The 20,111-nt window shown below is 38.7% G+C and overlaps 1 protein-coding gene and 1 long non-coding RNA gene across 3 annotated transcripts in view; one reads left to right on the top strand and one right to left on the bottom strand.

The window, feature by feature from the left end:
• The window catches only part of btbd11b (BTB (POZ) domain containing 11b), a 76,161-nt gene that overhangs the window by 14,461 nt on the left and 41,589 nt on the right, over positions 1-20,111 (bottom strand). For both annotated transcript variants that reach the window (XM_063480057.1, XM_063480058.1), the window contains exons 2-3: positions 17,007-17,165; positions 7,862-8,066 (exon numbers count right to left, since the gene is read on the bottom strand). In XM_063480057.1, the coding sequence (XP_063336127.1) occupies positions 7,862-8,066; positions 17,007-17,165 (364 nt within the window). The remainder of the gene's footprint in view (positions 1-7,861; positions 8,067-17,006; positions 17,166-20,111) is intronic.
• LOC134631583 (uncharacterized) lies at positions 2,214-2,953 on the top strand. Its single transcript, XR_010094415.1, has 3 exons — positions 2,214-2,334; positions 2,431-2,521; positions 2,688-2,953. It is a non-coding gene; the product is annotated as an uncharacterized LOC134631583 (long non-coding RNA).

Below are 20,111 nucleotides of genomic sequence, written 5' to 3'. Positions count from 1 at the left end.
ATTTATGAGCTTTCCTGTTTCCTGTTTTACCTCCATAATGTAGTGCTTTATTTTTTTGTAGACAAATAAAGGCTTAACATTGTGCTGCTCACCTGACTTGCTTTTCAGGTCTTGATGCAGGATGACTGAAACTGAATCTCAGTTCCATAGTTTGTTATAGCACATAGATTTCTTCAAATTAAGCTGACAACCTTTACAGGTATCAAGGAGATTGGGAATTTTGTATATGTCCTTCTGATGAAGGTAAGATAAACATTCACTCAGTTTTCATCTTAATAAAGCGTCGATCGCAGGGGCTCAAAAATAAATCTAATGTCAAGTGTAAAAAACTGCAGTCCCTTAAACAGCCACGGACAGAAATGAACAAAAGCAGAAGAAAGTTTCCCCTTCATGACTCAATGAAGTGGAGGAATTTCCTATAATTTACCAATATTGTGATGCTTTGGGTGACAGGTGGGGGAACTCAGCATTTCTGGTGCTCTGTACTCTGGCAGGAGCTCTCAACCATCTGTGTGGTGTTGGTTTCTTTTTTTGCCAGTTATCATACAAATAATATGACTTTGAAATGGTAGCCCACAAACCAATAGGTGAAATAACTTCAGTTATAACCCTCTTGTTCTATAAAATCTATGCTGTCTGCTAATTCTTGAGGTAAAAATCTGTTTTTCAGCTTGTAAACCTTCCCATAGCTAAAGGCTTTGTGTGTTTTGACGCTGTACACTGTAACAAAAGTCAGTAAAATATACAGCAAAACACCGTCAAATTCCAACGGTAATGGAGCGTAAAACCAAAAACTTCCTTTTACTGTATTAAATAGATTGAATAACCGTTAATTGTGAGACTGGAAAAAACTTTGTTTTTTACTGTAATAAAATGTTGAAATTATAAATATTGTCTGTGAAAACAAAAAAATATGCATACATTTTACAATTAAATATTGTAATGTTGAAAATGTCTGAAAATCTTAGATTTTACGGTATTATTTGAGTAAAACTACATATTTTGGGGTTGTGCACATTGGAATTCACAGTATAAAGCTGTAGATTTTTAAGCAAACAAAAACATTCATTTTTACAGAAGCAAGATGTTAAAAAAAATAGGGTCCACCGTAATAATACAACCAGTAAATACCATTTAAAAAAAAAGGAAATATCAGCAGTGAAAGACAATAAAATTAATAGTATTTTTTTTTATTTTAAAATTCAGATACTGATATACAGATTAAAAGTTAGGCCTGCAGTATATCATTGTTAACCTTCTGATAAAAAAAAATCAACAGCAAAAGAAGATGTTAAAAATAAAGTTCATGGTTGTGAATAAAATTGATTTCAATAATCTTTTTTAATTATTATTTTAAAACAACTTTGTGTTGTGTTTCACGCCATATTATCAGACCACCTTAAGTGGGTCCGCCTTAAATTTTGAGTTTGTGTGATCGCTGTTGATTGGTAGCTAAACTGCTGGTAAACTGTGTACAGACGTTTCGAATTGCAGAGAAAAAAAAATTCTGGTAGCAACATTGTGCAGTATGAGCGAACCATTTCACCAAAAAAAAGGGGAAGCAAGGCAAGACGTGGCTGCAGCGGTCTGCAGAAGTGACTTCTGATCAAATTCGAACCTCCTCCTAAAGAAACAAAGAGCGACATTACATTGCGGGATGACGTCACCTGAAAATGACCAATAGCGCAGCGCGCTGCTGAGCTGTGAGCCAACCGCTCTTTTTTTCATGCAGGAGACTCAAGTTGGCTAACGGACACAGTTTTGAACTCGTATATTAGCGCCATTTATTGCTGCTTGGACCACAGCATCTTCGGAATTTGTAGACATCCTGGCAGCTTACAATTAGTTCGAGGTGAGGTGAGTACATGCAACTTCAAGTTATCTCTGTTATAAAAATCCACCAGCCCAGCGTTTATAGATAATTTTAGCAGTTCGTTTTTTATGAGTGAGGTTGTGAATTTAGTTAGCATTTGTGAGTTGAGTTAGCATTACTGTCGCCAGGAAAGCATTGCTCTGGATTAGTTTCTGTGTTTGGCGTGCTTAATTTGCTAGGGAGGAATTACCAAAGTACATGGAGTTATGTTAACCTGTAATTTCTGTGGTAAGGTAGTTCAGTCATCAAGGGGCTACGTGCTTCATTGTAAACTGCATCGGAATGAGCCACGTTGTTTCTTTCGGTGTACATATTTTACACATTTTTTTTTTGTCTGTCTCTAAGTCTTATTTTGTCTTTATTATGATTAAAAAGGTTTGTTTTGTTCCTGCCCTTTTCAGACACTGAAGTTGAGCAGAAACCATAAGGATACTCAAAGGACCTGTGACTCTCAGGAAATGGTGAGATTTCAGGTCATAATCTTTTTTCTTTTTTTTTCCATTAAATTCATTTTCCTTTTTCCCTTTACAATATTGCTGTTTTGTTTTTGTAAACAGCATCAAATGAGAGGGACAGATGAAACAGTTTCAAGACAATGGCAGGAAAAACATGCTGAAGATTGAAACAAACCTTGGCTGGAAATATTTGGTATGTGTTTTACCGTAAATCAAATTGTTGAAAAACATTCAGCTACACTGCAACACAGGGAAACTTGATTTGCACTTATTTTGTTACTTTAATTTCTTGTCTCATTATTTTTGTCAGTTATTATTGTTTATGGTGTATGCCCTTCTTGTTTTCTTTCTGAATGCAGAAGGTATCTAGCCAGTCCACAATGAAAGCTTCGGTGCACCCCATGAGTCTTCTGGCAGAAATGATGGCGCCTGTATTCTTTGGTTTCCCTAAACATCACACCCTGCCTGTTTATACGAGGCTCTTCAATTAAGTCTGCACCCAAAGATTCAATAAGAGGTAAGCAGTGGTATTATTCAAGTGAGCAGTGAGGTGAGCAGTTTCATACGCTATAAAATGTAGATTGAATGATAGGTCTCATCACCATGCATTCAGCCATTAACTTCAAGTTCTATGATTAGGGCTGTTCGATATAACGATATATATTGGATGATTTACGCTATCGTTTGTTTCGTGCTGTCACAAAATAAACTGTTTACGGCAGTATTTTTTCATTGTTTTGACGGTCACTGTAGTGGATATATTAATTTCTTAAAGTTCTCTCTTTCTCTTATATTTAATATAACCACACTACAGACGGACAAGCCCCTGTTTTTATGCGTTGTGGTTAGCAACAACGACAGTAACAGCATCGCGTGTCCGCTTGTTTATGTTCCACATAAACCTTTCACAATAAAGCTCAAGATCCTGTTGAGACTTTTCAAAATAAACTGAATCACGTGAAAGAGCAGATTATTTACGGATGAGAAGTAAAAAAGAGCCGCCAGGTGTTTAAAAAATAAACCTTAGACTAAAAGGTTAGAACAGGCTTTTCCCCGCAGCACGCCGTGTAATAAATACAAAGAAAACGGCGGCCATTACAACTTATATCTAAAAATGTATAGTTTCATGCATCGGTTAAAACACTCGACTCCAAGTACATGACGCGCAGCTGGAAACACTTCCCGCAAGACGAGCTGCCCGAGATTCACAGAATTTACAGAAAATGTTACATTTTTGTGATTTATATCATTATCGGGACAATAGAATTCTTATATCGGGATATGAGATTTTGCTCATATCGCACAGCCCTATCTATGATAAATCAATAGGAAACTTAAATACGTTTTCCAACAAATTATGATTGTGATTAGGGCTGGGTTGTCTATGTATCACTTTTACATACAGTGGGCAAAAAAGTATTTAGTCAGCCACCGATTGTGCAAGTGCCCCCACCTAAAATGATGACAGAGGCCAGTAATTTGCACCAGAGGTACACGTCAACTGTGAGAGACAGAATGTGAAAAAAAAAAATCCATGAATACACATGGTAGGATTTGTAAAGAATTTATTCGTAAATCAGGGTGGCAAATAAGTATTTGGTCACCTCAAACATGGACAATCCCTGGCTTCCACAGACCTGTAACGCCTTCTGTAAGACGCTTTTCTGTCCCCCACTCGTTACCTGTATGAATGGCACCTGTGCGAACTCATCATCTGTATAAAAGACACCTGTCCACAGCCTCAAACAGTCAGACTCCAAACTCCGCCATGGCCAAGACCAAAGAGCTCTCGAAGGACACCAGGAAAAGTATTGTAGACCTGCACCAGGCTGGGAAGAGTGAATCTACAATAGGCAAGCAGCTTGGTGTGAAAAAATCAACTGTGGGAGCAATCATAAGGAAATGGAAGACTTACAAGACCACTGATAATCTCCCACGATCTGGGGCTCCACGCAAGATCTCATCCCGTGGGGTCAAAATGATCATGAGAACTAGTGCTGGGCGATATGGAAAAAATATTTATCACGATATGAATTATTTTATATCACGATATACCACCTGACCTGTGGTCATCTGGAAAGTATGCAGTCTGTAAACAGCGAGTGGAGAGGGTGCAGTCTTTGTTTTGAATTACTGTAAAGCATGTTGCAAATCCGGGTGCACGTATATATTTGCACAGGCTATTTAACCCTTTAAGACCTACCATAGAACCAAGTCCGCCAGAGCTTATCTTTACATTTATTTATTTTGAGTGTCTTCTTAGTTTTATTTTTGAGACACACAATTTTTTATATACTACAGGAAAAATAAAAATAAATAAATGCAAATTTGCAAAAACACAGCATGTGCATCAAAATAAACTATTTACAACAGTGTAATTTGACTTCTAAGCATCCCAGAAACGATACAGAAGAACATAAAGTCAAACATGAATTTTAAAAATACCAACATAGGCTTTGAAGCTTAAAAAACTACATTTTCCGCGAAAATGACGTCACTTCCGGTTTCGGGCAGGTAATGGCGGACATGCGAGAGTTCGGGCTGACTTATATACAAACTAGGAAGTGTAATGAACAGCTGATTGGATCGGCAAAGCCTGTTTCTGGAATATTATGTTTTTGTTGCTGCAAGTCTGGAATATTATGTTTTTGTTGCTGGAAGTGCTTTTTATGCAATTTTTGCAAAGCTATATGTGGAAGAAAACCGTGACCTAGGGCAAGCTAATGGAATAAGATGTAAGTACAACCCCTACGGTTTCATATGCAAAAAACCCCATTATTGCACTACCTTACGTGGTTACAGTTCTACAGGGATTTAAAAATAGTTAGGCAAAACGGAGTGTGCCTGCTCCGACCGGTTGTAAAGGGTTAATGATATATTTTATGTAATAATTTGTAAAATTCGGGCTAGAAACGATAGAAACGATAGAAGACAAATGGCACGATAGACACTTTTCTATCGTCCACACGATATATATCGTCATATCGCCCAGCACTAATGAGAACGGTGAGCAAAGATCCCAGAACCACACGGGGGGATCTGGTGAATGACCTGCAGAGAGCTGGGACCAAAGTAACAAAGGTCACCATCAGTAACACACTAAAACGGCAGGGAATCAGATCCCGCAGTGCCAGACGTGTTCCGCTGCTGAAGCCAGTGCATGTCCAGGCCCGTCTGAAGTTTGCCAGAGAGCACATGGATGATACAGCAGAGGATTGGGAGAATGTCATGTGGTCAGATGAAACCAAAGTAGAACTTTTTGGTATAAACTCAACTCGTCGTGTTTGGAGGACGAAGAATACTGAGTTGCATCCCAAGAACACCATACCTACTGTGAAGCATGGGGGTGGAAACATCATGCTATGGGGCTGTTTTTCTGCCAAGGGGACAGGACGACTGATCCGTGTTAAGGACAGAATGAATGGGGCCATGTATCGTGAGATTTTGAGCCAAAACCTCCTTCCATCAGTGAGAACTTTGAAGATGAAACGCGGCTGGGTCTTCCAACATGACAATGATTCAAAACACACCGTCCGGGCAACAAAGGAGTGGCTCCGTAAGAAGCATTTGAAAGTCCTGGAGTGGCCTAGCCAGTCTCCAGACCTCAACCCCATAGAAAATCTGTGGCGGGAGTTGAAAGTCCGTGTTGCTCGGCGACAGCCCCAAAACATCACTGCTCTGGAGAAGATCTGCATGGAGGAATGGGCCAAAATACCAGCTACTGTGTGTGCAAACCTGATAAAGACCTATAGTAAACGTTTGACCTCTGTTATTGCCAACAAAGGTTATGTTACAAAGTATTGAGTTGTATTTTTGTTATTGACCAAATACTTATTTGCCACCCTGATTTACGAATAAATTCTTTACAAATCCTACCATGTGTATTCATGGATTTTTTTTCACATTCTGTCTCTCACAGTTGACGTGTACCTCTGGTGCGAATTACTGACCTCTGTCATCATTTTAGGTGGGGGCACTTGCACAATCGGTGGCTGACTAAATACTTTTTTGCCCCACTGTAAGTAGATTTAAAGGATAACTATTGCCAAAACACAACCTGGGCTGTTTTTTTCTTTACTGTATTGATTTTGATGCGCTCAAATTTATGACCTGGCCCCCTAGTATTCCCATTCACTGGCTATTGACCACAAAACAAAATCAAGGTCAATCTCAAAAACGGCTCATTTGTCGTAATTATGCTTTTAGATATATGTTTGTCTCGTTTACAGTAAAAAAAAAACAGCCCAGGTTGCATTTTGACAATAGCTATCCTTTAAGAACTGTATATTTTACACTTAAGAAATCATTTATCATTAGATCTGTTTTTGGCAGCACGTTTTGTTCATTTCTGTGCATTTTGCTCAAGCACTGATCAAACTTTGTCCATTTTTTGCTGCAGAGGGGATCCTGCCAGTCCAAAGTGAACTCCTGATGGACATTGAAGTACTCCTGCAGAGCTTGTATCTTCGACACCATGCGCATTAGAAACTCCACTGAGTCCTTTCCTTCACCAAGGCAGGACCCAGTGACTCATTACTGTTGATAGGTCAGGGGCAGGTAATATTTTGTTTCATGTTTATTCATTCCTCCATGGATTACCAGCCATATATATGGACACATGCTGTATTCTCAAGATCTATGCTGTTTTGTAGGAATAGAGAAAATGATATGTTTAGTCTGTTTTCAAATGGTATGTCAAATTTTCTCATTGTTTATCAGTAATATTCACTACCTTGGTTATATATGAGCATCTTTAGGTTTTTCTATATTTAGCGGTTGCAAATGTAAAATGTACGGTAAACCATTTATGTTCCTCATATTGTACTGTATTTTTAGCGGTAAAATACCGGCAGCTGTGGTTGCCAGGAATTTACCGTAAAATGTATCTGGTCAAAATAAAATGCTGTAATTTGTTATACAATTTCACAGTGTTTTTTACTGTCAAAGGTTTTAATAAGGTTTAACATATTTCTGTTATTTTTACAGTTATTTACAATAATAGGGTCTATCCTATTACTGTTAAATTAACAACAAATTACTGTAAATATTATTATATTATAACTTTTTTTTTTTACTGCAAATATCCGTAAAAAGCTATGGAAAGTTGCATTTTTTACATTAAATTGCTGTATAATTGACAAATATATTTGTTTTTTTCTATCATGATTTTGGTAAAATAATACGTTGTCTACCTTAAAATTTACGGTTACAAAACCAGTATACCGTATTGTCTTTTACAGATTCCACATTTTTTTCACGGTATATTCCTGGCTACCACAGCTGCCGGTATTTTACCGTAAATTTGACAGGTTTTTTTTTACAGTGTAAAGACATGTTTAGACATTTCTTTTCTTTTTTTAAAAAATATAGGAAAACAAGTGCGAATAAGAAAAGCAGACTAACTGTTTTGGTTCACTGGCTCTGTGAGCCACCAGATGCAGTGACACTCTGTTACTCTGACTTTTTTCTTTTACTGCTGAGTGTTGCTGATGAGAAATGTGGACGTGCATTTATTTGCGTGTTTGCTTCTAACCTCTCGGTTTGTAAGGTAACCTTGGAGGGTTCAACGTTGGGGTTTTCCCACTCCATCTGAGGGCAGTGCATGAAGTAGCACAGCGTGTAGATAGCTTCAGGCGCCCAGTGTATCACGCCGCTTTTCTGGTGCATTGGTGTCCCATTGTTGTGGTTCTTCATATACAGTGGCTGTAGGTGGTGCATAGCCCGTGACACCAAGTCACCTACACACATACACAGACAATACAAACAGGAAAACACAAAAGGAACACAGGCAGTGAGAAACGAATTCACGGGTTCACTCAGTAGATGAGAGAGATGAGACCGAAATATTTTAAGCACATGGCCTTTAAAAAGACATCTGGGAATTATCTTTATTCCTCCCAGCCCCCTTGGAGCTCACCCTGTCAGGGGAAATCGAGAGTTTCCATGCACCACAATGAGGAAAAAGACAGGGTTCATCCCAGTTCTTTCTGTACAGCTCACAGGAGGAGAGCGAGAGAAAAAGCATGCCCAGGACTGCAATGGATGAAGAATGAATATTTATGGATAAACATAGCTACTCCAAGCTATTTCCCCTGCATAATTTGTCAGTACTTTAAGGTCATCCAGTTGGGCTTCAAAACTCCAAACTCGAGAGGGTTTTGCTAATAAAAATTTGAACATTCTCCTAGCTGGTTTAGAAAAAAAGTAAATAGTTCTTGGAAAAGTATGTTCAAGCCAGCTTTTTATGCCGTGGGGACAAGACAGATGGCCTTTTTGTAGAGCAAATTCAGTTAATCAGAAATCAAGAGCTGGCCTAGAAGTTTCTTTAACAGACAGCCCAATTCTTTCATATGACTGTGGTTGGTTAGTTATTGAATGCTTACTTGAAAAACAACCCTGTTTTATTACAGCTGGACTCAAATCCCATTTTGCTGAATGCTGTCAGGTTACCGTCGCTTCTCCCTTCCTGTCTAGACCCACCGCGTGATGAGAAAATGTGATGAAATTGTGAAGCAGGGTCGCTCTTAAAAAAAAAGAAGGAAAGAAAGACACACTGTGACATATTGTCCTGGCCAGTTTGATACTGTTGAAGGCACAAAAGCAATAGAGCATGATGACACTTGGTTCCCTGTTTCCAATGGACTATATTGTATGTGTGACTATTCGATACAGAGAGGGAACAAACAGCCATTCTCATATACAAAAGGGTTTGTTTAGCATCAAAATTGTGCTATTTGGCGCTTGCCAAGACTCCATTTAGCCTTGACAATGTGAGAGGCAAGTGTGAAAAGGATGCCTGAATGAGGGAGGAGCATTCATGCAATAAAACAGTCAACTGTCCTTTGGGAAAAGTGGCGCTGCACTGATAGAGAAATCATGTTGTGAAGCAATGAGCAGGGAAAATTATGCCAGGAATGACCACCTCTTGTAGACTTTTAGCTTAAGCTTTGCTGTTCCAGTTACTCTCTGTTACTCCTTCTTTCTCTTAATTGTACCAATGGGAATACAGATAAGCTGGTAACAGTTCCCTTTGAAGTTCAGTAAGGGAGCCAAGGTGGTCAGCAGCAGGCAGTTTTCATGTCTTATTTATGCTGCTCTGTGACATTTCCTTTCCTGGCTGAGAAGGCTCACGAGGTTACGAATGTAGATTATTTCTAACGCTGAAAAAGTCCAACAGTAGTGCAGCTTCATGTGAGATCACTGTAGCAGGTGTAGGTGCAGCACAAAGTGGTAAGATTTCTCTTTGGAAGGTCATTCAGAAGTGCGACAGTTTAATAAGCTAAAATGTCAATAGCCTTTTCATTACAAGATCCAAGCTTTTAATCAATACCTCATCCTTGGTGATTAATTCTTTATACCAACAAGAAGAGGAGAGGTGGAGGACACACACAGCAGATCCTGCTACTCAGGTATCTCAGTGATTACCTTTTAGCAGTGGGGTCATGCTCTCCATGTTTCCAGAGCTTTATAACCATCCTCGAATAGCAAAATCACACAAATCGACCAGTTTACAGAGTATAATGGCACTGCTTTAAATTAGAAGCGGTTGTCTGAGAGCTGGCTTAAGGTCAGTAAACAGCAATGTAGGACCCACAAAACAAGCACCCTGCTCATTACTGCAGAGTCTGAAGGCAGTTTAATGTTCAACAGTGAGCGAGATAAATGTAGAAATTCTCGCTTTCTATTGTCATCACACGTTCTCTGTTTCAGTTATTTGCCACTACGTCGTGATTATTTATATAACGTGATTATTTATTATTATAACAGCTGCCTGTGGCCGTCCTGACTCAACAAGATGCTAAGCTATTCTTTTGCTATTAGTTTTGTCCATTTCACAACATCCAGAACTGTCAGGCACTCTCTGCCACACATAGCGGATAGCATGGAGGGCAGAAACTGTCTGTTAGTGTAGCCGTGAGTGGAACTTCTACTCTTTAACTACCTCTGCTTTACTTTTGAGCGGCCATCACAGCACACAGCGTCCCTGCAGTAATCTGTGTGAGTCCGAACTCTGCCTTCTTTCAATCTAATCAGGTTAGTTTGGACAAATTCCAAAAGTAACATTTCTTGCTGTTAGAGGACTTGAGAATTTTTAGTAAAGAAGGAAATATATATGCAGAGGATTGACATACGTAGATATAGAATAGCTTTGAGAGAAATGGTGAACAAGAGCTGAACCATCACACAGACACTTATTAACCTCATTTGATATCATTTAGCATCGAGGCTGTAAAGACATAATTCCAGGTGTGGAGCTGACCACAGAGCAAAACACTTTTAACACTTTGTGCAAAGAAACACACAAAAAAATAATTAATTTGCTGTTTTATTTGAAATGTGGTAAAAAAAACAAAACAAAAAAACACAACCTCAGAGGAGATAAATGAAAAAATCAAGACATTTTCACAGCTACAGTAATAAAATGATCTTTAAACATCAGTGGCTGATTAGCAGCATCTGCTGTAAGTTCTTGGTGGAGAACAGAAAAACAATCACACTCGACTTAGAGTAAAGATATAAATTTTATGATGAACAGAAAGAGATGAGACAAAAGTCTAATAATAATAATGAATAATGACATTTGAAGCATGTTTTTTTAATCAGCGACATTAACTAATAATAAAGGACTGAGTACCGACAAAGGAAATTAAGGCTAGCTTTGAATCATGAATGGATAATACAGGCATTATTATTTTAGTGACATATAAAACTAGAGACAGAATAGAGGTAATCTGTGACTGCTTCATGTTTCTCTGTTTCTAAATTGTGTTTAGTATATATAAAATTGATGGTATGGTTCTACCATACCATCGGAGGGTGTGTTCCAACTACAGGGGGATCATACTCCTTAGCCTCCCTGGGAAAGTCTATGCCAGGGTGCTGGAAAGGAGAGTTCGTCCGCTAGTCGAACCTCAGATACAGGAGGAACAATGGTTTTCGTCCTGGTCATGGAACACTGGACCAGCTCTTTATCCTCTCAAGGATACTTGAGGGCACATGGGAGTTTGCCCAACCAGTCTACATGTGTTTTGTGGACTTGGCGAAGGCATTCGACCGCAGTGCTGCAGACGCTGCACCGGTCCATTGTGGTGAAGAGAGAGCTGAGTGTAAAAGCGAAGCTCTCAATTTACCGGTCGATCTTCGTCCCTACCCTCACCTATGGCCACGAGCTGTGGGTAGTGACCGAAAGAACGAGATTGCGGATACAAGCGGCGGAAATGAGCTTCCTCCGAAGGGTGGCTGGCCTCTCCCTTAGAGATAGGGTGAGAAGTTCGGCCATCCGGGAGGGGCTCAGAGTAGAGCCGCTGCTCCTCCACATCGAAAGGAGCCAGCTGAGGTGGTTCGGGCATCTGACAAGGATGCCTCCTGGGCGCCTCCTGGGTGAGGTGTTCCGGGCATGGCTCACCGGGAGGAGGCCCCGGGGCAGACCCAGGACACCCAGGAGAGATTATATCGCTCAGCTGGCCTGAGAACGCCTTGGTGTTCCCCCTGATAAGCTGGAGGAGGTGGCTGGGGAGAGGGAGGTCTGGGCTTCTCTGCTTAGGCTGCTGCCCCCACGACCTGGCCCCGGATAAAGCGGAAGAAGATGGATGGATGGATGGATGGATGGTACGGTTCTATATAGTCATTTTTAAACACCCCTGAAGGATACTATTGAAATTGCTTGAGTTAGTGAATTTTGGAAAACTGTAAGACAGCTTCACCTTTACACGAGTTACAAAATAAATTAAAATAAAACAGCTTGGTGCTGGAGAGATTTCACGTTTGCGTTTCACACTGTGTGGTCTAATAAGGCAAAGTATTTGCTAAAATACTGATTGGATAACTCTTTTCTACACAGCATCATATTAGTTAGCATTCTGGAAACAACTCCAACAGTTTGTTAATTGGTCCGGCTGTCAGTCTCATTATTTCCAAATTAACAGCGTGCAGCAAAAAGATAGAAAAGATGGAGAGATTCAGGCTGACTTCTTAAAAAATGGGGAACTCACTTAGAGAGAATTTGAGAACCTTGAGGCTTTAAGATTGATTCAGTTTATTATTAAAACTGATTTATGGAAGGAAGTGTAATGTTTCATATAGTAAAATTCAAAGAGAAAAAAATAGTCTATGAAGCAACAGACAGCACACTGTTACCTTAATTTAGCTTAAATACCACGGACAAGCTTGGCTCACGTAACTCTTGTATATTTCCCAGTATATTAAACTAATTCTTTCAAATTTATGTTTAAGCAGTTTGCACAGAAAACATACGTCTGCTGTGGTGTAAAGAGTAAAGAGTTTCCACGGACACATATCCTTCATCCATTGCCACTTCTGTGAAAAGACTAGTTCAGATTTAGCAACACACACAGCAATATGTGGAAAATATCTGAAGCAGGACAGCATGACTGAGTGATCGTGACACACCCATAGTTTTAATAACTGCAGCATTTGTGGAGCCATCATTTCAGATATGCTAATATGGCCTTTTGCTAGAAGAGATGAGGAAATACAAAGAGGTAAATCAGCGAGAAACCTCTTAAATTGAGTCTAAATGCCAGTGTGAAAAACTCACACTGGAGGATTTATATTTTTACTGTGCTGGAAGAGCCAAGGTTGGTTTATTCCAGGAAATTTGTTTCAGAAACTCTTACTGTTCTTTTCCCCTAACCTTTTAATCTTTTACTCCTTCATTCATATCTTAGTCTCTTTCAAAAAAATTGACTTTGTGACAGCCTGACAGTGCAATCACTGCTGCTTTTCACAGTTATTCATTTTGTTTCAGCTTGAGCTGAGCGACTGGCTGCAAATCCTCTAGTTATTTACAGAATTGCTCTCCAGAGCTGATAACATTACCACTGGACTAAGCTGTCCTATTAGACATGAGCGGCTCTGTTGTCTCACAGTGTGTTTGCAGTGTCAACATAACAGAACAAGTCCTTGCTTGACCTCATCAATACAACACGGACAGAGGCCCTGCGATGTGGCTCATCACTGAAGCTGCCCTGCAGTGCTGGGAAAAGCATACAGTGAAGAGAACTGTCTCAGTTTTTATTGTGATGATAAATATTTACGCTGGATATACAGAAAATACTTTCTGAGTCTTTTCTTAGTACGCTGATGCTATAACAACAGAAACCGACCCTTCCCACATTATTTGGCTTGGGGATTTATTTATTTTTAAATTTTTTGTCATGCACATTAGGACACAATCTGTGCTTTTTTCGGCGTATGCACCATTATTCTTCTTGACACTGCTGTCCTTTCTTTCTTGCAGAGCTGCAACTAAAGACGCAACTGTTCAGCACTTGAAAATGGATTCTGTGATTATATCTGATCAAATCAAATGGGAATATGTGCCGCTGTGTATTCAGTGGTTCGCAGCACAGCTTGCAGATGTCTTCAAGCGCCATTATCGTTTGTTGTAAAGTTTCCCCTTAAAACAGAACCCAAAGTAGAAACTGTTATGAAAGCTTTATACTGGACCTCGTTTGAGTACTATAGCATATTGTCCAATTTTTGTGAGCAAAGACAAAAATGTAAAATACAACCAGTATGTAATGCTGAAAATCTATTACAATTAGAGAAAACTGACAACTAAGGCTTATGTAAATGACTTCATGTTGTATAAGCGTAAGCAGACAGCATTATGACGCCCATTATTCTTTGAATAATGAGTACATTGTAAGTGGACATGCATTCAATTAACTTTTGGAGGACTTGTCAAACTTATAAGCTAAAATCATTTATTTTAATGAATGGCTGTGGTTCATTAGAATTGCTCCCATTGACAGTGTAACTCCCACACATTCACATTTATTTAAATAAGCACACTTGCGGTCAGATTATGAAATAGTGATTTACTGATAGAGCGGGACGATATTCGTGCTCTATCAAACATCAGATTATCACATTAGATGATAATGTCATCTAGCTGGAATGTGAAGATTTTCCAGTTGACCAGAGCTGAACACCTTCACTAAAAAGAATAAGAGTAAGATACAGTAGTGTGTAAAAAACACCCCTCATTTCTTTGGGCAAGTAGGGAAGTTGGCGCAGTGATTATTGAAAAGTGTGCAAACATACATGGAAATACATATATAATGCAGTTTGTGTAATTCTAACAACCTTGAAAACCGTTATTCCTTAACACAGTCTGAACTCTCTCAGGCAAGCTTTCTTGTCTGTCTGTGAAGGTTCTCAGTCATCCAGGTCATCGTAGCTGCTTTTCAAGCAACTTCTTTAAGCAACTTAAAGAAGTCCAGACGCTTTTCTTTGCAAGCTCCTTTGACCAAGCTTTCTTATCATTTCTTTAGGCAGTCTTCAGGAATGTTTCTCCAGGATTCTTAAAGGACATTCAAAGCTCTTCATAGAATGTTGGCTGCTTTTTTGTTCCATTCTCAAGATAATCCCACGCTGCTTCACTAGTGTTACAGTGTGTTTTTCTATCCAGGCATGTTTTTAATGCATTGGTACTATGTTTGGGATCATTGCCATGCTGAGAAATAAGGCTGCTGCCAATCAGATGCTTTCCATATAGTATTGCATGGTGGATCAAAATCTTATGGTATTTTATAATTCCATCAGTTTAGACAAGATTGAAAACTTTACTGGTTGTAATGCAACCTAAACCATGACAGAAATACCATGTTTTACAGATGGCTGTAGACACTCACTGTTGTACCTCTCTCCTGACACCTTCCATACCAACAATGCTTTAAACCAAAAATGGCAAATTTGGATTCATCACTTAATTAGACCTGTTGCCACCTATTTTCAGTCCAGTTTGGCATACCTCAGCCTTTCCTCCCTGTTTCCCTTCCTTAAGAATGGCTTCCTGACAGCTACCCTTCTACTCAGACCATTTCTGATGAGGCTTCAGTGAACAGTAGAAGAATCAACTGAAATGATCAGATGCGTCCTGCAGGTACAGAGTCAGGTCTTTGCTGGATTTCTTATTTTTTTCAATGGCATGCCTTTCAGATACTGTTCATCTGTTTTTAGGCCTGACACTTCTGTTTGGCTTATAGTTTTGGCTAATAGCTCTTTGTGCAAAAGTACTGTTTTATACCTGTGTTACCATTGGCATATGATGTTTGAGGGGGTTTTTGGAACAGACAGCAAGTAAAAAGTGCCTAAAGATACAATTTATTTTCTCCAAAGAAAAAAAACTTTGATCCTGGAGAACTATTGCTCAACACTGCTTTTAAAAAATACAATAAAGCCTGGCTCCTTGTAAGCAAAATATAAAGAAATGAGGACCAGCTTAAGCCTTTTGCACAGTACTGTTTGTATGAAGCAAAGGTGGGTTGGATCTACACATGATAATTGAATCAAAGATGGATAATATGGTTAAAGGTCTACTAATATAAAGGTCATGTCTTGGGCCTGCCATATTCTTTTGTTTGTTTGTTTGTTTGTTTTTAAATTCCCTTCATGATTTTTGATTTTTTTTTTATTTTTTTAAGTTGGCTACGCAGATTTGAGTTTTGATGTTATGACATAAATTTGATCATGTCATGATTAACCCATTAGAGCCCAGCACCATTTTTATTGTCAGCAAAACTATGGGAGGGTCAAAGTTGAAACTTTAACAGCAACTTTTCTCAGTGTGCAAAGGGGCGGTGGGTCACCATGGGATCTTAGGGGTTGAAGTGGGAACTTCTGCTGTAGGAAGGAACCAGTTCTTGATCCCCATCCTTAAGTTGCTGCTAGATAAAATGTCATAAGTAAAAGCAGCAGGAATCACAAAGATCAAACTTGAATTTTGACATGCCCATCACCTCAAGGATGGAGATTTTTCTACAATAACTGTAAGTGATAAGAGAATTTCCTTTTTCTCCCCCTGTTTTTTGGAATCGTTTTGAAAGATCGTTTCGCCTGCAAGATTTCTGTAGGCTTTCAAACCTCAGTGATTAAAGACTGATGCACACACTGTATTTTTAAAGTTCAGGCCTCTAAAAAGAACTAAAGTACTCATCAACAGCAATGTCCTATCCTGTTATATGAAGCAGGTATCCAAAACTGTGTGAACATACAATGTGCAGACATATAAATATCACAGCTGCAGTTGTGACTTTTGAACACGAATGTGATGCTATAAAAGCCGTACTGTTCTGCAAAGTCTTTTGACAAGATATTGAAATGCAGCTGCCCTGCTTCGCTCCAACATAATTTTATTAATAACAGCTGAATTCAAGCAGTAAGAGTTTTGGGTATGCTGTCTCACGGTCACATTTGCATGGCTTACTGGGACATTTGCGTAGAACAGAGTCATCAGTAAGGTTTATGCTGTAACAAGTCAAAATGTCTGCTGTGGAAAATGTTCACTGTTGGGAAAGTCGGATGATAAGACCTCACTTGCAAATTTATCCCACACGCGTTGGTGGAGACTGAACTTTTTTACTTGAGGTTTTTTTTTTTTCATTTTTAAAAAACATCTCAGTTAATTGTTAAAACCAAAGCTGGGAAACAACTTGGCTCTCTGCACAGAAACAGAAAAGCATGTTGAATAAGCATCACAAGTCCAGTAACATTTTTATGGGACACAAACGGCTCCAAAGAAAGAGCTGAATAACTAAATGCCTTGCTCAAATGTATAGTGACTCTGGAGGGGAGGGGCATATAATAGTTTTCTCACCTCTCCACCTCCACTTTTCCACATGCATGCACTCACACATACATATACGACTCACTCAGTTCAGAGATGCTGCCCACTCTCGTGGCCAGTAAGCACTGTTCAATGGAGCGCAGTTCGGACTGACTGTAGGTGTTTCCCTCTCCACTCTTCCCCGCTCGCTGCTGCTGTTGATGGTCCCTTTGAAGCGTTAGACCCTCGGGTAGGCTGAGCACGCCTAAGAGCGAGAGAAAAACAGATGAACATCACATGTACATGTGGGACTCATGCTATAGCACAGGCAGGCGTGCACGCTCTAAAAAGGGATCCTTTAAACTATGTATCGGACACAGTTTTTGTGTTTTTATCGTGGCCGCATTTTTAATGTTTACAGGTTTGATTTTTTTCACCAATCTTCTATCTCTATAATCTGTGCTTGGAAAACTGCTTTTTAGCAATTGTATATCCAGTACTATTCGTTTATGGAGAAATGTCCCTGCTAAATACAATAAATATGCTGTGTTGTTTTCTCATATTCTTGAAGGAATAAAACTGGTAGATTCATTCTAAAATGTCATTAATATCTCATTATCTCCTCTTATCATATAAATGGAAAGAACACAAAGGTTCAGGATATTAGAAACTGCGCGCATAATTATTTATATCCAGAGTGAGAGTTTGATTGTGAAAACAATGGAAGCAATACAATGTAGTATTTCTGCCTCCTAGCTACACCTGTCAGACCCTTCTCCCAAAGGTAATAACGTGTAATATTTAAAATGTGGTTTCATTATTCACAGCTCTTCCTCGCTCTGTGAGTGATGAGGCAGATTCTCCATTTCGCTCTGCTGACAGTTTCCGATTCCTCTGCAGCTTTGTGCTGCAGCCTTCTCAATGTTCACAGGGTGTCAACTTATGAAATGACTAAAGGCTGTGACTCTCTACTTAGCCCTCTAATCACTGATGGAAAATTAGCTTTGGTTTTAATGTCTATTAGAATATTCTTCCAAGTTAACTGCACATGTACATGTGGCACTCATTATTCTGTTGTGCAGGAAGCAGGCAGTTACTTATAAAGTGATTCCTTTTATTTTCACAAGGCAGAAAAAAATGCATGCATAAATAGTTTTTGTAATAGTTTTTTTACACACTGATTGGACAATCTAAATGATTATCACATTAATGCACTGTTCATGGAATATTACTTTTTACAAACTTTTTTTAACATATGAGCACATGTTCACTTACATTTGCAAATAGAAAGATCAAGTGTAGCACTACTAACACCTAGAGATTAAAAAGAAAAAAAAACAGCCATAATAATCAACTCAAAGAAGATGTTTCTTCAAGGTGTTTCACCTCTCATCTGAGTTAATACCTGTAATTATACATTATTTATGTTTGCTGTTCACGATGCATTATACAAGGAATAAAAAATTCTGGTGCAAAAACAGTCAATAAGTCACAGTTACTTATCCTGTAAACCTAGAGAGCAGCAGACTTGGCACTATCTAATCTATATCTTTGTAAAACCAGAGAGCTACTGTCAGCCTGTGGTACTTGAAACAAAGAGCGCGCGATGTCATCATCTGCTGCACCAGTGTCAGGTGTTCTTACTCGCTTCCATTTTCAGTCAGAGTCCAACGTGAACCAGCAAGACAGAGTATAAAGAAAAGAAACTTACTTTCTGTTTCTGCATAAGGAACCTGTCTACAGGGATTTCTTTAAAACACCTCTGTTATTGCTTTTATTGCTCACAATGTGCCTTCTTTGACACGCGGTTGTGCAAACTGCTGGAAATCCATCTTAAACCATTTAAACCAGCAGGAGGGATACCCTGGCACCTTCCAGCCTCTTACTTTCCTTTCAAACAATTATACATCAGAGTAAATAGCCCATTCAGTGTGCCTACAGGACTCATGACCTACTTCCTTTGATGTGCCCAGACTAAAGGCATCCAGGTGCGATCTAGCAGAATAATGCACTACACATACAATAATTATAATAAAAGGATTTCAAAAAAGCCTAATTCATTTTAAACCAGTAAATCTTTCATTATTAATTTTATTTAATTATTTGTTCATCTTGTGTAGATGAATAGAAAAGACTAAAGAATTCAATTTGATACTTTTTGTCAAAAAGGTTATGATAATGATACACATACATAACATATTATTTATATATCTTTTTTCTCTAAAAAAGAATACAGCTGTTTAAAGGCAAGTTACATAACACCTACTTACCATCAATATTAGGTTTACTACAGCAAAAATAGTTTGTAGTAATAAATAAATCTGGTATTACAGAAATATTACAACTACATTTTCTTCTTGAAATTCACCATCTCTAACAAGCTACAAGTCCACAACTTTGGATGGCTGTAAATTAGTCTTCACAGTAAGGTTATACAAAAGTTCTGAAATAAACTGCAAGTGATGCAGCCAATTTATCATCAAGCCAGCAAAAATAACAGGAACTGTACAATATTTGTACAAAATATTACAGCAACCTGTTTATTATACCAAAGTGGTCACCATATCATCCGTATAGCATAGTGATGGAAAGATATATGTTATGGATGCAATAGGCTTTGGTCCATTGACAGTCTTTCATTTACTTGTAAATAAATAAATCTTCTCAGCTCATAAATAACCCTTTATGGCATAACTTCCTATTATTCTTTTCCATCCATCTGTCCGTCTGTCCATCCATCCATCCATCTTCTGAAACATATATGCTATTCAGTGTTGCAGCAAGGGCAGAGCCTATTCCAGTTGTCGTTGGCCAAGAGGTGCGGTACACCCTGGACTGGTTGCAGTATTACTGGCTATATCACACATATCTATTGTTAGATATTCACCAACAAAAGAAACAACAAAATTTTAGTGAATGTCACGCAGAAAACTCTGAAATTGTATTATCATGGCTGCTCTGACTGTGTGGTTTACAGTACATTCATCACAGTAGAACAAGTGTTTGTCAGACTTTGTCTCCATGACAAGTTGCCAACTAGTTTGTAAAAGTAAATAAGCAATGAGATCCATCATTCTGGCTTTTTTAACTTGTGTATAAACATAGAAGTAAAATAAATCTACCTCTTCAAAAACGAACAAACATACATTACATTTGATCTTTCAACTGTCATGCTCCTTAATCTTGTTCAGGGAAATAGCAGAACCAGCTG

Source organism: Pelmatolapia mariae, linkage group LG7, assembly GCF_036321145.2.
Source record: "Pelmatolapia mariae isolate MD_Pm_ZW linkage group LG7, Pm_UMD_F_2, whole genome shotgun sequence".
Lineage (NCBI taxonomy): Eukaryota > Metazoa > Chordata > Actinopteri > Cichliformes > Cichlidae > Pelmatolapia > Pelmatolapia mariae.
The sequence above is the reverse complement of the archived record's forward strand: the minus strand, read 5'-3'. Positions and strand labels throughout refer to the sequence as shown.